Below are 16503 nucleotides of genomic sequence, written 5' to 3' on the forward strand. Positions count from 1 at the left end.
CCTTGCCCTGACATTCCATTACAATTTCCTAGAGATCACCAGAGCTTACTTACTCTGTACCCTCTTTAGCTGGTAAGAAATCTGCAGGTTATGAGGCCAGGGTATGTATGGTCAGTGTGTGGAGCCACCATTCCCTATGATCGTGAGGTCTGGGGATTGAGTCTGCTCATTGCTTCAGTGAGACTGCAAAAAAGAGAATATATGTACCCAAACTTCAGTGAGGCTTTTTGTAGGAATGAAACAGGCAACTTACTTCACACACCTTTGATGACAAAAAATAAAATACACATGGGCCAGGGAGTCTATGTTAGTAGGTAGCAGAGGTCATGGAGGCAACAAAAGAAATTCCTAGAACTCCTTTGCTGCCACGTATTTCCTTATTCATCCACTTACCTTGCCTTCTGTCGCTCTGCCTTCTCTTCCTTACAAAGTTGGTCCCCATGTGGGGACAGTGTTCAAGTTCTTTTCTATGGGCTTCTCAGTCCAAGACAAATCAGGGTAAATGGCTAATCACCAGAAGACAGAAACCATGGTAGTGCTGCTGTGCTACAAATTAACCTAATTCCATCAGTATTTGGCTTTAGCCCAGCCATACATACTTTGTTATGTATGTAAAATTTGCACAGTTTAGTATTATGCTTTTTCATGTGTAATGCTCAGATTGAAAATCCTAAAACCACTATCATAAGTGAATACCAAATTCACATTTGGACTTTTCTGTCTATAATCACAGGATTAAAATGCTATTACTGGAGTAATAGTCCATTTCAATTCTATTTACCTGACCAGCTTTAAGGCTTTAAATGTTTTTTCCTTCTCCTTCTTCTTCAAGCGTTATCAGACAAAAAAAAAAAAAAAAAAAAAAAAAAAAAAAAAAAAAAAAGAAAGAAAGAAAGAAAGAAAAATCGTTTTGTTGGCTTTCCGCAACGTTTTGGAGGCTTAAGGGATATTGGAGTATTGAAACCAGGAACCAGGGCAGAGAAATGTGTTCTGTGACCAACCAAGTGGGCGCAAGGCAGAGAAGGAGCAATGACTTATTAATTACCCCAGATAGAACACCTCCTTTCCAGGAGGCAGAGAGGCTCAAAGGGCAGATGGGCCAGCTTCAGGCAGCGCCGCTGCGGCTACCTGGAAGCCCAGCAAGTCACCTGAGTCGCGCCCGTGCCTGGGCTGCCAAGCTGCAGCGACTGGTCCGCAGTGTGCGGGGCCACGAACCCCACTCCCGCGTTGGGAGAACGCCCTCGGCCCTTTAAGCACGCAGCCGGCTCGCGGCTGTCCTGAAGCCGGATCTCCGCGGTAGGCGCACAGGTAGTGCGGGCCGCAGCACCTGCCTCGCCAGCCCCGCGCCCGGGGCGGGGCTTCCCGCTTTCCCTTTAAGAGGCCGCATCACCCGCCCCTGACGTCAGGGTGTCTCTCCGCACGAGCCCGCGTCCCGCGCCGCTCCGCGCCCCCGCGCCCACAGCCCCGGCGGCGGCACGACGAGCGGCCGCCCGGCGAGCGCGCCGCCCCGCTCGGCCCTCGGGTCCCGCTCCGCCGCCGTCCTTTTCCGCACCAGCACCGCAGCCGCCCTCACGTCCTCCCGCACCATGTCGGTAGCCGGGCTCAAGAAGCAATTCCACAAAGCCACTCAGGTAAGGCGCGTGACAGGTGCGCCCGGGGTGGTCCCGGACGGAGCCGCGAGGGGCGCGCTCGGCGCCTGCAGCCAGCGGGGAGCGCGGGGACCCCGGCCTGTGCCCAGCCCGCCCCGGCCGCCCTCCGCATCGCCCGCCCAGCCCGCCGCGGCAGCGGCCCGGGGCGTCCCGGGGCTGGGAGCCCGCCCTCCGTCTTCCACCCCCGGCTCGGTGCGGCGCTGCGGGCGTCCGCGAGTCTCCGGCGTCCCGCCTCGTCGCCCCGCGCGCCGCCCCCGCACCGCCCCGCGCCGGAGCGTCTGGGAGGGGACCGCGGCTGCACCGTCGCCCGGGCGTGCAGGTGCCCCAGCGGCGCGGCGGGAGATTATGTAAAGTCGTCTCTTACCCGGTGACCTTGCGGTGTTGGTGCTCCCGGCTGTCCCGGGAAGTGCTGGCACGAGCGGTGGCCCGCACCGGGGGTGACTGCGGTGATGTCCGCCGTCTGCGCTCCTCCACTGTGCTTTCTGAATCTCTCCTTCCATGTTGTCCCCAGGCGCCAGAGCAATAGGAGGATGAGGCTTCCTTCAGGGAAGCTCATGCATTAACTTTTCCCTGGAGAGCTCGGTGGTGAAACTCCTTTGAGGCCGAGGCTTGACCAGCAGTTTGTGTCTTTAAACATTTCCCATGGGTTTTGTAGCCTTAACATAACCAAATCATCATATATGTCTAAGTATTATTTTCAGTGAAGCTTTTACATCTTGAATGTGACCGTATTTCTCTGTGGGGTTAATAAGCTGTGATTACAACTTATTTAATTCAGATTCTAATACTTTAAGTCTCCTTGGGCTCTGTTGAAGAATTTTACATAGGGAAAGATAGGTGAATACTTGTAATGTGACCTATTTCTTATGTAATGAGGGTGGTTACTTTTTTTTTTATCCTTCTGAAACAGTTCTAGTTTAAGGGATTTTTAGCTAAGGATTTTGTTGCTTTCTTCAAATGTTTCTCATAATTTAGCCTTAAATATATTTTTTTTTATAGATTAGCCTTGATTAATACTGAGCTTTCTCAATAATTTCTCAGAAGTAGTGAGGTTTTTCCTAGGCTGCCACAGTAACAATCCTATTTTAAACCACATCCAAAAGAGATGAGGGTTGTGCTTTACAGAATCTTGGTTAAGGTAGGGGGACAGATGCAGCACGACGTTCCTCTCCTGTACGTCCACATGCTATGTCTATCACTATCCGCTTGCCTTTGTAGAATCAGTTTTTTTAATTTAAATTTTCTTAATGTTTATTTATTTTTGAGAGAGAGAGAGTCAGAGCAGGAGTGGGGGAGGGGCAGAGAGAGGGAGACACAGAATCCCGAGCAGGCTCCAGGCTCCGAGCTGTTAGCCCAGAGCCCAATGAGGGACTTGAACTCACAAACAGGGAGATCATGACCTGAGTTGCAGTGAGACACTTAACTGACTGAGCCACCCAGGCGCCCTGCCTTTTTAGAATCAGTTTTATCTGTCAGTTTGGAAAATTGAGAAAACTAAGATGATTTCAGTACAAATACCCATTAATGTTATTGTTTTTGCTTTTCAAATTGGATCTTTGAGTCATCTCTGACAGAATGTAAATATATTTATTGGTGTAATATGGAGGGCTTCTAATAACTTCATACTTCAGGTTCCTTCAGGTTTACAGACCAGCACAGGTGCTACCATAAATTCTTAGGCAGGACTTCTTTGAAGTCACTAACCTTTTTAATTTCAGTTATTTGTTACTTCTGTAAAGCAGACCTCAGCACTGGATTTACCAACACCACATCCCTTCTTCACTTTGATTCTGAGGACTTCTGCTGGAAATCTTGGAGCCTTAAAAGGCAATTAGGCTAAGGCTTGACCCCCACCTCTGCTGTTAGGGATCTTGAGCAAGTTATTTAACATTTGAATGTGTCTTTGCTAAATGGGGTTAAGTATCCACTTCCTAGAATTGATGGGAGTGCAGATGAGTTTTTAGAACACACATAATAAGTGTTCAATAAATGCTGTTAACATTAAAGATAATTTCACCAGTGTAAGATTCTGTCCTTTGTATTAGTAATAATGACACTTGAGACACTTGACACGGAAGCTAGACTTTTTGGTTTTGTTACCTTAACAAAAAAATGATCAGATTGCTTCATTTCAGCCAAATCCTGAAGTTATATGTAACACGGAAGTTCAGAATAAAAAACTAGAATTGTATGATGTGAAAGAACTTCTTAGATTGTTGGAGGAGGTTTGCTTGTGACAAGAGTAGTATTCATCACACCTGATTCAGATGCAGAGTCACTGAGTCTTTTTTTTTTTTTTTTTTTACTGAAAAGCCTTTCATTTTAGAGGTGAGACAACACACGATATCTTATCCATAACTTAATGGAGCACAGTCCTAGCCCCTGGCAAAGGTTACTCTTCATGTGTACGTGTGTATATTTGAAGGGTGTGTAAAGTCAGTGGTAGTGTTTGCGTGTGACAAAGATACTAGGGGAAATAGCCACGTTGTACTTTTTAAGCCATTTTTCCATACCCAGCTCCATGAACCTGATCTTATCTACAAAGTAAGCTTTACACCTAGAATTATTGCCTTTCGAGAATAGATATGCTAGATTATATGGCCAATGTTCCTTTTTTTTTTTCAAATGTTTGCTTTTTTTTTTTTTTTTTAATTTTTTTTCAACGTTTATTTATTTTGGGGACAGAGAGAGACAGAGCATGAACGGGGGAGGGGCAGAGAGAGAGGGAGACACAGAATCGGAAACAGGCTCCAGGCTCTGAGCCATCAGCCCAGAGCCCGACGCGGAGCTCGAACTCACGGATCGCGAGATCGTGACCTGGCTGAAGTCGGACGCTTAACCGACTGCGCCACCCAGGCGCCCCTAAATGTTTGCTTTTTTGAGAGAGACAGAGTGTGAGTGGGAGAGGGGCAAAAGAGAGAGGGAGACACAGAATCCAAAGCAGGCTCCAGGTTCTGAGCTGTCAGCACAGAGCCCAGCGGGCCTGAACTGGGGCTACAACTCAGGACGGGCATGATCAGGACTTGAGCCGAAGTTGGACACAGCTGACTGAGCCACCCAGGCACCCATGTGTGGCCAGTATTCTTAAGTGGAGGGCCCCTCTTCAGGCAAACGTTTCTCTTGTTTCTGTGAAATTGAGTTTTTTGCTTTTTCAGTGCAGGATATTTGTGTTAATAAAGCAGTATGCCTTTAAAGTTTGCCCACTGATTTGAAATCTCTGAATAGAACTGTCAAGGCTGTTCTGTTGATTTAGAACTGATTATTTCTACCTTGTTGCCTACAGTTATTTTTAATATCTCTGATATTTGGAGGTGAAAAAATGCTTTTGCTAAAGACAATTTAATGAGTGGGAAAGACTTTCAGGTTGAGAATATATTAACAGCAAAAATTGATCATATTTTTACTTTAATATGCTTTATTACTTTATTGCTTGTAGATATAATTTATGATGCAATTAGAAAAAATAAGGTACTCCTTTTTGTTACTGTAAAATAGGGCAAATGAACATGTATTCTACTTCTAGTAAGTTTTACTCATTGAGATTTCATTTTAGCAAGATTAATGTCAATTTTTTTCACTTGTTCGTTTAAACTGGCAGCATATTAGGTAAAAATAGCTGTCTGGTTCCAGTTAACATGCTGTTATTATAAATTCTATACTTAATTTTTTTTTTTTTTTTTTTTTTTTTTTACTTTTCAAGAATTTGTTGTGGATGTACCTTGCTTTGTAGAAACAGGTGTAAGTTTGTTACAGAGTAAAATTTATTAGGTCATTGTATTTGTTTTGGCATTTGTGCAGAACTAAGTATCATACTGAGTGTCTTAACAGAAATTAATTGTCACACACTTCTGGAGTCTTGATGAAGGGGACAGTGAGGACATATTCCTCTGAAGGCCTTAGGCAAGAGTCTGTTCAGGCCTCTTTCCCAGATTCTAGTAGTTTGTTGGCAATCTTTGGCTTTTCTTGGTTTGTTTGCACATCACCCTGATTTCTGTCTTCATGTTAGCATGGTTTTCTTCCTATCTGTGTCCAAATCTCCCCTTTCTCTAAGGACACCAGTCATATTGAATTAGAGACCCACCCTACAACAGTACGACCTCATTTTAGCTTAAGTAGTTACATCTGCAATGACTGTATTTCTGAAATAAGGTCACATTCTGAGGTACTGGGGATTAGGATTTCAACATAAGTTTTTGGAGGGGGCACATAACCCATAACAGCTATTATTTGCGTGACAGAATTCACCACAGTGTTCTCCTAAATATTGCATTTGATTTAGCATTAAGAAGACAATTAAGTCTATAAATAACACCTTTATATTGCATTGAATGAGATATGCTTTCTTCTTTTCAATAAATTTGGTTAGGATATATACCTACTATAGACTACATCTTTTTTTTTAATGATAGAAACTAATATTTGGTTAGGCTGTATGTTATATAATCTGGTGCATGATTATTGTCCCACTCAGATTCATCAACTGGAAAATTTTAATTACATTGGTATTTTATGCCTTTCCATTTAACTAATTTCTTCATGCTTTCATCATATTTAAAGTGCTGTATTTTACATAGATGTTTTGCTTGGGAGAATGTTGCATAAATCTGTTTTATGCATTTATTGATTTGGTGAGACTTCAAACTTGTTAAGGTATTTAATGAAATATATAATTAGTTATAACTTTGAGTGAGGTTCTCAGTTCCTTAAATGCTTGCTTTAAAGCAGTAAAATCTCTGCTGCCTTCAAAATCTCGAGTATAACTTTTTTGTTCACATAGGGTTTCTATACATGCACTCTTTGTCAGGTTCTTACCCGGGGTCAATAAGAGGCTGGAAGGACTATTTATTTTCTAAAATTATATGCCACATTTTATATGTGCATTTTTCTGAGGGAGAGGTTTTTAGCCTATCATAAACTTTTTCATTAGCTTTTTTTTTTCTAAAGTAGGCTTCATGCTCAGTGCAGAGCCCAACATGGGGCCCAACATGAGGGCTTGAACTCAAGACCCTGAGATCAAGTCCTGAGCTGAGATCAAGAGTTCCATGCTTAACAGACCGAGCCACTCATCATCAGCTTCTTTTTTTTTATCATCAGCTTTTTTTTTTTTAATGTTTATTTTTGAGAGAGAGAGGAGGGGGGAAGGGCCGTGAGGGTGGATAGAGGATCCGAAGTGGGCTCTGTGCTGACAGCAGAAAGCCCAATGCAGGGTGTGAACTCAGAACCATGAGATCATGACCTTAGATGAAGCTGATTGCTTAGCTGACTGAGCCGCTCAGGTGCCCCTTATCATCAGCTTCTTAGAGGAATTCCTAATCCCAATCCTGTTGCCTTCCCCCAAAGTAAAAATGCATTATAACAAATTGATCATGTCATCAGGAGAGAATGGGGTGGTTCTTACAATAACAATCACTTGCATCAGTTTATTACTGGGCTTTAGAATATCTGCTCAAAATGAAACCATCTCTAAACTACTTGTAGGGGCAATCAAATATAAAAAGCCTTTCCAAAGGTGTCAGAATTGAATGAGATAATGTCTGTGAGAGTGCCACGCTTGCATAATAAGATAACTGGAACCATGCAAAAAATAAAAAAAAACAGTAGGTTGTCAATGAGCTCTGACTTACTGATACACTTGGCAAATGGACCTGTGGAGGAGTTTGAAATGAAAGTGGCTGCTGAAAATAATTTCCCTTGAGACTGAGATTCTCTTTGATCAAGTTTTTTGTTGTTGTTGTTGACACAGTGACATTTTTTTTGCAAGGTTTTTCCCCCACAGTGATTCTTTAATGTTTTAAATTGAGTTTATATGAACTTTGGTTTCTGTCTACTTGGAAAATTTTGAAGTATGTATCTCCCAAATTAACTATAAATACCTTTGAAAATGCATCAAGACTTGATGGGGGGAAATGGTGACTGTTTTGAGGAGAAATGGCATTGCAGGAGAGAGAGACTTAATATTGGGGCATGATGCCGGTAGCGGGGAGGGCTTCAGCTTGCAGAGCAGAGTCCATTCTGCCAAGCCCCTTGTGCTGCTCAGATTCCCAGGCCTTCATGCAACCCTAGGGCTTTCGTTAGAGTGGGCAGCTTGAGGAAGTGAGAGAGGAGGACAAGAATCATTCAAATAAGGAGAATTGGGGGAGGCAGACTTTTAAGAACAGCTCCAGGGTTTAAAGTGGTGTGGCTTTCCTTCACAAGTTAAGGCCAGATGGGCAGGATTCTATCTCGAGGGTAAGAAATCAGAGGATTTTCTTGACTTCTCTTTTTTTCCCCTTTCTGTTCATTTGATCATTTATACCTTTGTTATGTTCTGTGTGATGATGATGAGTTGAGTGTGGCACCAAGAGGGGACCCAGGAGAGGTTCAGGAAAACAAAGTTTATTAAACTCACAGGTTTGAGGGAGACATAGACAATGCACACTGAAGGGGCCACATATGAGCAGGGCCAGGGGAGTGGGCTCACTCAAGCAGGTGGTAGCCAAGAGAGAGTACAAAGACCAGTGGGTAAGGGTCTTTATTAGGGTCAGGGTGGAGAACACAAGAAAAGGCAGAGGGTATTTCCTTGGTGCATTTGAATTTACTAGGTCATAGTCAGGGGCAGGCTGAGAAATGTAGTTGTGGTGGGGACCACCTTATCACAGTGGTGCATTTGGTTACCTGGATGGGTTGCTCGAGCTCGTTGTATGTGAGAATGTTAAGGCGGCAGGAAACGAAATTTTACAATACAACTTCTCTCAGTTTTTTTTTTTTTTTTTGGTTTAGATTTTCTTTATTGCCCTGATCCTTTTGGAGTCCAGATGTTTAAAAGTGATTTATGTGGTCTATAATAGATAATAAAGATTAAGAAGAGAGCTACAGCTATACCTATTGTAATGTCATGATTGTAAGACCCTGTAAATGTTTTTGTAGAATATCGATAAAATATTTTCAAATGACACTAAATCATCGACTGAGTCTGATGCTTTGTGAAGTAAATTTACTGTTTATGAAGATTTTACATTTAATGCAACTTCTGAATATGATGTTCTAGTTGGTTTGCTCTCACTCCCCTCTGCCCAGCCCCAGGTCAGATTCTATATGGTATGGATGACTGTGGAAAAGCTTCCTATAATTTGTGAGAACCAGCAAGCTCCTCGGAGGCTTGCTTAGATGCTCGGGTCTCTGAAGGACCACTAGGCAGGATTTTGTGGCCTCTTCCGAATAATGGTATCTGAAAGATACAGAAGTGTCTTTGTTATAATTCAAACTGAACTTTCTCCATAGATCTTAATTGGAGCAGTTCCATAGTGCTAAGAAATATCTCAGTATCAAAGTACAATGCTTGTTAGGCACACGTGACTAGTCTGCCTATGCTTTTTCATGTTCAGGAAATACTGTCCTCAGTGACCACTCCCATTTGGAGAAAGAAAGAATGGGAGCCATGGCAATTATTGTCCATACAATGATACCACATTCTGGGTAAGCTTTGTGAGGTCCCAACCCCTATAGAGAGGAAGTTCTATGGTTTTACCCTGGTTCTGCAATCAGGGAAGAATTCTTTTGTTCTTTCTGCTGTTTGGCCAAAATCTAAAGAGGGTGACAGGGAGCGTGGCCTCTTCGGGAGCTGTGTAGCTTCTTTCGTTGGCTTCCTGTTTATTTAATATTTGTTTTTTGTTTTTTTGTTTTTTGTTTTTTACAGTTAGAAGCTTTTTTGTTTTCTTTAAAAAAGTTAGTGTGCATGTGCACATGTGAGTAGGGGGAGGGGAGAGGGAGAATCCCAAGCAGGCTCACGACTGTCTGCACAAAGCTCCACGTGGGACTTGATCCTGCAAACCATGAGATCATGGCCTGATCTGAAATCAAGAGTCCCATGATTAACCATTGGACTGAGCTACTCAGGCACCCTTGCAGTTACTGGCTTTTAACTATTCATGGCTCATGGCTGATTTGGGCAACAAAATTCCTTCAGAAACTTAGGAGATTTCCCATTTGCTAGTTACTGAAGTGGAATCTTTTTGGATTCCATTGATCCAATGGATGTTTTTTATACCTAATTTTCAACCAGTAGGTTTGGTTGTGTTCACCTGAACTTTGTAAGAGAGCCTCATGCTTTGATTTAACCAAGAAGTCTTTTTTTTTTTTAAAATTTTTTTTTTCAACGTTTTTTTATTTATTTTTGGGACAGAGAGAAACAGAGCATGAACGGGGGAGGGGCAGAGAGAGAGGGAGACACAGCATCGGAAACAGGCTCCAGGCTCCGAGCCATCAGCCCAGAGCCTGACGCAGGGCTCGAACTCACGGACCGCGAGATCGTGACCTGGCTGAAGTCGGATGCTTAACCGACTGCACCACCCAGGTGCCCCTAACCAAGAAGTCTTAATCGATGTTTACTGCTCATAGCTCTTTTCATTCTTACTTCCCATTATTTGCCTCAGGGATCCAGGATGACTGGGGGTTCTTACATCTTTAACACATGGTTTTCCTTTTTTTTAAAAAATTTTTTTTTAACGTTTATTTATTTTTGAGACAGAGAGAGACAGAGCATGAACGGGGGAGGGTCAGAGAGAGGGAGACACAGAATCTGAAACAGGCTCCAGGCTCTGAGCTGTCAGCACAGAGCCCGACGCGGGGCTCGAACTCACGGACCGCGAGATCATGATCTGAGCCGAAGTTGGCCGCTCAACCGACTGAGCCACCCAGGCGCCCCAACACATGGTTTTCAAGATTGCCAAAGGGAAGAGTATGTTGGAACAGGCATGGGAGATTTCTGTGGGCCAGGCCTGGAAGAAGAATGTGGTAGGCAGGATGCTAAGGCTCTAAGTGACTCTCCTTCTCATATTGCCCCCTCTTCTTTGAGTGTGAGTCAACCTGTCACTATGAAAAGTTGTTCCTCCTGAAATTCCTACTCTATATGGGAAAGGGGAGATTTTATGTTTGGGGTTAATCTAATCATACAAACCCATTTAAAAGCAGAGCATTTTCTCTGGTTGGTAGTGAAAGGGGAAGTCAGAAAGATTGGAAGCATGAGAAGGACCGGACTTGTTGCTGTTATAGATGGAGGGGCCATGTGAGAGGGAATGTACTCAGCTCTAGGAGTAGAGAGCAGTTTTTAGATGGTAGCCAGCAAGGAAACAGGGACATCAGACCCACAGTTTTAAAGAGCAGGACTTTGCCAGCAACCTGAATGGAAGGGAATTCTTCCCCAGAGTCTGCAGATAGGAGCCTGGTCTAGCTGTCCTCTTGATTTTGACCTTGTGAGACTGAGTGGAGAACCCAGTGTAGCTGGCCCAGACTTTCAGCCTGTAGAACTGTGAGCTAATAAATGGATATAGTTTTTAAGTTGCTAAGTTTATGATAATTTGTTAAGCAACAACAGAAAGTTCATAGAAAAAATAGTCACTTCTTTTTATGTTCAGTTGGCTGGAACTTATAACATAGCCAAACTGTGGAATACCTAAGTGCAAGGGAAGAAGGGGGGAGGCTGGAAAGTGTAGTCAAGCAGTGTACCCAGAGTATAGAAGTGAGTGGCGGTAAAAAGCTAGAAGTCTTTGCTGTCTGTTGTGCCTATAATACATTCATTTATATGTGTGCTTCTGAGTGTGTGTGTGTGTGTATGTAAATATATACATACATATACAAACAATTTGTTGAATCAGCTTTTCTTATAAGGCTCAATGTTCTCTATATTTTTAAATACAATTTATATTTTACAGATGTTTCCCCCTATAATGTTTAGGTTTTTTGACATTTAGATATTTTTTCCTAGTGAAACACACGTTTCCTTTTGTGGTTCCTGATCAGTTGTAAAAGGTGAGGCTGTTAACTACTTCCTGAGGAATCTTAGCTTGGTAGGCTGCTAGTACAGTGACCGCTTCATTGACCTTGGAATGGAGAGACTGTAGAACATTGAGGAGCCTTTTGAATTCTAAGTCTCTATCAAAGCATCAGGGATTTTTACTAGTGAGAGCAAAGTGGTTGACTGTTCCCCCTGCATCTGTTCCTGTGTTTGTGGAAGGCCTGTGCCAACACAGACACACTGAAATGCCCTTATTTAGTGTGGGCACATCAAACAGCTCCATGGTAATTTGAAGTTGTTCATTAAGTTACTGAGGACTCCAGGTGCACGTGGCACATTTGGTGTTGTTTGTCTGTGTTATGTTAGTTTCATGCTCTTTGACATGATTTGCAGATCCATAGCCCTGAATGATTTTCTAATTGCAGCTGGTGGACAGTGCCAGACATTTGTTGGAAAGGATGAGGTCCGACACCTGAGATGTCCTATATGGGTGTGGTGTCAGTTGGGCAGCTTGGCTGAGGAGAGAATAGTCAGGTGTGGTCCATGTCAGAGGGCTGAAGTAACCAGATGGTGAAGCATCCAGTTGGAATTGATTACAGAGCAGGTACAGCTTTCACCCTAATGTTCAGTAAGCATTCAATAAGCATTTACTGCTTACTGAAGTGACCCTGGTGTGCTTCTTTAGGTTGAGTGAATGTTGCATATGGTGTGTTGCTGGACATATTTATATTATTTATTAAATTGCTTAAGTGGCTACTTCTAGGCAAGACCTACAAACCCAAACGCTTTGCTAGTTGTGGCTAGTGGCTATCCTCCATCATGTTGTAGACTGACTAATGGAAGTACTTTCTGGAAATGTTCCTCATTAATACCACCATCAAGATTTTACTCATGGAAGGTGATAATCCTATTATCTATAGATTAGGTTCTGCTTCTTATGTTCAACCTTGCACCTCAGTTGTGTTTCTTTTCCCCTTTAAATTAAGTTTAACAAACAATTGTTTGCCATTAAGCCCTTTCCTGTTTATGTCATCTACTCTCTATGCATCTTTGGTTCCTTTGAAACTCACAAATCCAAAATTTCCATTTTTCACTTTTTTTAGTCATTACCTTCACCATAAACCCAGTCCATATTTTTCAGAAAGATACTTGCAGTGCTTATCATTTATATCTTCTCTAAATTTCTTCATGTAGATGTGGAAACCTCCTTTTTCCTAGCTCCAACAGAAGCTAGGGAAGCTTGTCCTTATTTGTAAAATTTAAATGATCACAAAATACTCGAACAATGTGGATTTATTTTATTCATTTCTTTACAAGCTCTTTGAGCTTTCTGTATCTCAGATGTACACATTTAAAGACTTTTGACTCATTTTTACCATAAACCTTAAATGAAGGATGTATCTTAACCAGAAAGCTTATCATACAATCTCTCCATGAGTGCACTTGTCTGAATTTGATGATTATGACTCGACTTTTTTGAGGCAATGAATTTTGCTGATATCACGTGATATGTGTTGGTTTGCCTTTTATAACATCTAAATTCTTGGTGTCTGATGTCATTGTGTCTGCTAGTTGCCATGAAAGAGTAAAGTGAATTTAGGCAGTCAACTTCAGTAGGCTCCATATGGTTATGGTGGAGTAATTTGTCCCCCAGATTTGTTACTGAGTTTTATCCTCATGAGCTTTTAGGCATCTGTGTCATCTCTACGTTACTGACTCAACTTTAAAAATGAATCATTGTGTTATTTTCATAAATGGAAAAGCCACTATCATTCTTCATAAATAAAAATATAAGAATTATCATACAGAAATGTTTACTCTTGTGGAGTAAATCTGTGAGCTTGAAGTTTATTCTGCTTTTGTTAAAAAAGGAGATTAACCTATAAGGTAAGCAGCACATATCCTAACAATAGTACACTGGGATGTTGTCCCTTACTAAATCAGAATGATTGAAAGAAGAATAAAGTCAATGTTCTCCTCATCGAGGGAATCAGTGTTATTAAGGTCACAAGTCTGTACCAACTGTATTCAAACATGCTCCCTCCCACAATTTGACCATTATATAAATGGCTGGCCATTTTTGGCATATCAAGGAATTTTCTGCCCATGACCGGGTATTTAATTATGTATCATAAAAGGGAAGGTCATTTGCTTAGGGCAGCACGGAGTCATGTGTTCTGTGTATAATGTTCAGAAGGGAGGCAGAGGTGTACTTTGAGAGAAGTTCTTGAAATCATTTTAGAAAATGGTGAAAGGCCATGCATCATTAAGCTATGTAGAACATGGTTGTCAGGATCCCAGGCTTAGAGGCTCAGAAATTTCAGATCTCTGTATAGTTTTCCCATTCTGAGGACTGGTAAGACCTCAACCAAGTCACTAGTCACTTGATTGCTACTCCTAGCAATTGCTAAGTTCTGCAGAGGTGGTAATATGGTCTTGGGCATGAGTTTAGGTTCTGTTATTTTATGCTGGTCTTGTTCTCCTCTGATTCATTATCTAAGTGTAGCTCGAGTGATCTTTCTAAAGAACAAATCTAATGTTGCTCCTCTGCTTAAAATTCTTCAGTGGCTCCTTTTGGTTCCTGGCATAAAGCCCTTATAAGGCCCATTAAGGATTTGGAGTGTGATCTGGCCCCTGTTTACCAATCCAGTCTCATTGTTCACAGCTCTTTCTGTGTGTGCTTAGCTTTTACAGCTTTATTCCACACAAACTTACTTGCCTTTGAGCCTTTGAACCATACTGACTCTTTGTAGAAATCTCCCTTCCCTTTTTTCCATTTTATGCTTGACTAATCACTACTCCTCTTGAAGGTCTCAGCTTGATATTTTCTCAGAGAGATTTATCTTTGCCTCATTTGATGTGGGTTAAATGCCCTTCCATGTGCAATGAAAATTGCCCATTACACTTCTTTTAAGTGTAGCACTTGGCCCATTGCACTGCAGGCTCCTATTGTTTCTTTGTTGGTATCCCCCAGGGTGGAAATAAAGAAGGGGACCTTGTGTTTTCTGTCCTTCATTGTGTCCCCAATGCCTGTCCCATAGTGAGCATTCAACTGATACTTGTTTTCTATGTATCCATATTTATATATATTTAAAAGGAGTTATCTTATGTATATATTTTGAATCTGTTTATTTCTGCTTAAAAATACATGTATTTTCTTAAGATTTATTTATTTATTTATTTTTTATTCATTCTGAGAGAGAGAGCGCACGCACACACAAAGAGGGAGAGGGGCAGAGAGAGAAGGAAACACAGAATCTGAAGCAGGCTCCAGGCTCTGAGCTGTCAACACAGAGCTTAATGTGGGGCTTGAACCCACTAACCATGAGATCATGCATGACCTGAACTGAAGTCAGATACTTAACCAACTGAGCCACCAAGGTGTCCCTGCATCACATATTTTTAAGAGTTAATTTAAAAGTTAAATTAAAACATGACCTCATAGAGCACCTGAGTGGCTCAGTCAGTTAAGCGTCCAACTTCGGCTCAGGTCATGATCTCATGGTTTGTGAGTTTGAGTCCCATGTCACCCTCTGTGCTGACAGCTCAGAGCCTGGAGGCTGCTTCGGATTCTGTGTCTCCCTCTCTCTCTGCCCCTTCCCTGCTTATGCGCGCGCTCTCTCTCTCTCTCTCTCTCTCTCTCTCTCTCTCTCTCCTCCCAAAATAAATAAACATAAAAAAAAATTAAAAAAACAAACATGACCTCATAAAATTGTAGGTTTAAAATAAACTTTCCTAACTGCAAACATGGCTAACATGGCTAGGTACTGTTTTAGCTCATTAACTACTTACATATAACAGCCCTAGAGGTTGCTACATTATTAGACCCATTTTAGAGATGAAGAAACTGAAGCTCAGAGAGGTTAAGTTGACCAAGGTCATGAAACTTCAGTGGCAGAGCCAGGATTTAATCCAGGCTAGCTGGTTTCAGAACTAGTAAATGCCAAGTTATTCTTAACTATGAGTCCTATTCCAGTCTTAAATGTCAAACTAAGAAATATCTAAAAGCTATGATTAAGCAGTGAGATAAAGATGAACACTTTAGTAGAAAAAATAGAAAAAAATACGGAGGGGCATCTGGGTGGCTCAGTCGGTTAAGCGTCTGACTTCGGCTCAGGTCACGATCTCATGGTTCATGGGTTCGAGCCCTGTGTTGGGCTCTGTGCTGACAGCTTGCTCAGAGCCTGGAGGCTGCTTTGGATTCTGTCTTCTCTATCTGCCCCTCCCCCACTCATACTCTGTCTCTCTCTGCCTCTCAAAAATAAATAAATGTAAAAAAAAAACCAAAGAATATGGAAAGACAATGTATGAAATAACTACAAGTGACCAGGATACACATACAAAAATCATGGAAATCAAATAGCAACTTATGACATTTTTCATTGTTTATATTGGCATAGATTAAAAGGATAACTTTCCGAGTTAGCCAGGGTGTAAGAATGTGTGTTCTCATTTGCTGGTGGGAGTGTAAACTGTTGTAACACTTTAGGTGATCAGTAGGTCTCTTCTTTGTAATTCTGTTTTCAGGAATCTATCCACAAAATAAATGTTTAAGCTTGCAAAACTTGGTGCACAGTTGTTCAGTTTGGTAGTTACTGTAGTGAAAAATTGGAAGCAATGTAAATGTCAAGTGATAGGAGATGGGGAAGTAAATCTTGGTATGTCTATATTACGGAGTATCTATAGCCATTTTATCCATGGGACCGTATTTATTGGTGTAGGGAAATGTTCATGATTACTGCTAAATGAAAGAAGCAGGCCACAAAACACAGTTGTAATAGGCCTAATATTGGAAAAGAAGGACTATAATAGTAGCTAAAATAAGCTGAGAACTTACATGCCAGGTAATATTGCTATAAGATTTGTTTCCACATTTCGTTCATGTTTTTAAGTTATATTTATCACTAAATTTTCTTTATATTCTATCATCTTGTTCTTATCTTCACTTCCTCAGGTTAAATGGGAAATATGAAAAAGAAGAAACTTTTTTTAATTAAAAAATTTTTAAATGTTTTATTTATTTTTGAGACAGAGAGCCTGAGCAGGGGAGGGGCAGAGAGAGAGAGGGGGACAGAGAATCCG

The 16503-nt window shown here is 41.7% G+C and overlaps 1 protein-coding gene across 1 annotated transcript in view; it reads left to right on the forward strand.

Moving 5' to 3' along the window:
• Positions 1-1445: 1445 nt before the first annotated feature.
• The window catches only part of SH3GL2 (SH3 domain containing GRB2 like 2, endophilin A1), a 216936-nt gene continuing 201878 nt past the window's right edge, over positions 1446-16503 (forward strand). Inside the window, exon 1 of the mRNA XM_086685373.1 lies at positions 1446-1631. Coding sequence (XP_086541499.1) covers positions 1587-1631 — 45 coding nt within the window. The 5' untranslated portion in view covers positions 1446-1586. The remainder of the gene's footprint in view (positions 1632-16503) is intronic.

The sequence above is a fragment of the Puma concolor genome, chromosome D4 (assembly GCF_028749965.1).
Source record: "Puma concolor isolate L17-30 chromosome D4, mPumCon1.1.hap2, whole genome shotgun sequence".
Classification (NCBI taxonomy): domain Eukaryota; kingdom Metazoa; phylum Chordata; class Mammalia; order Carnivora; family Felidae; genus Puma; species Puma concolor.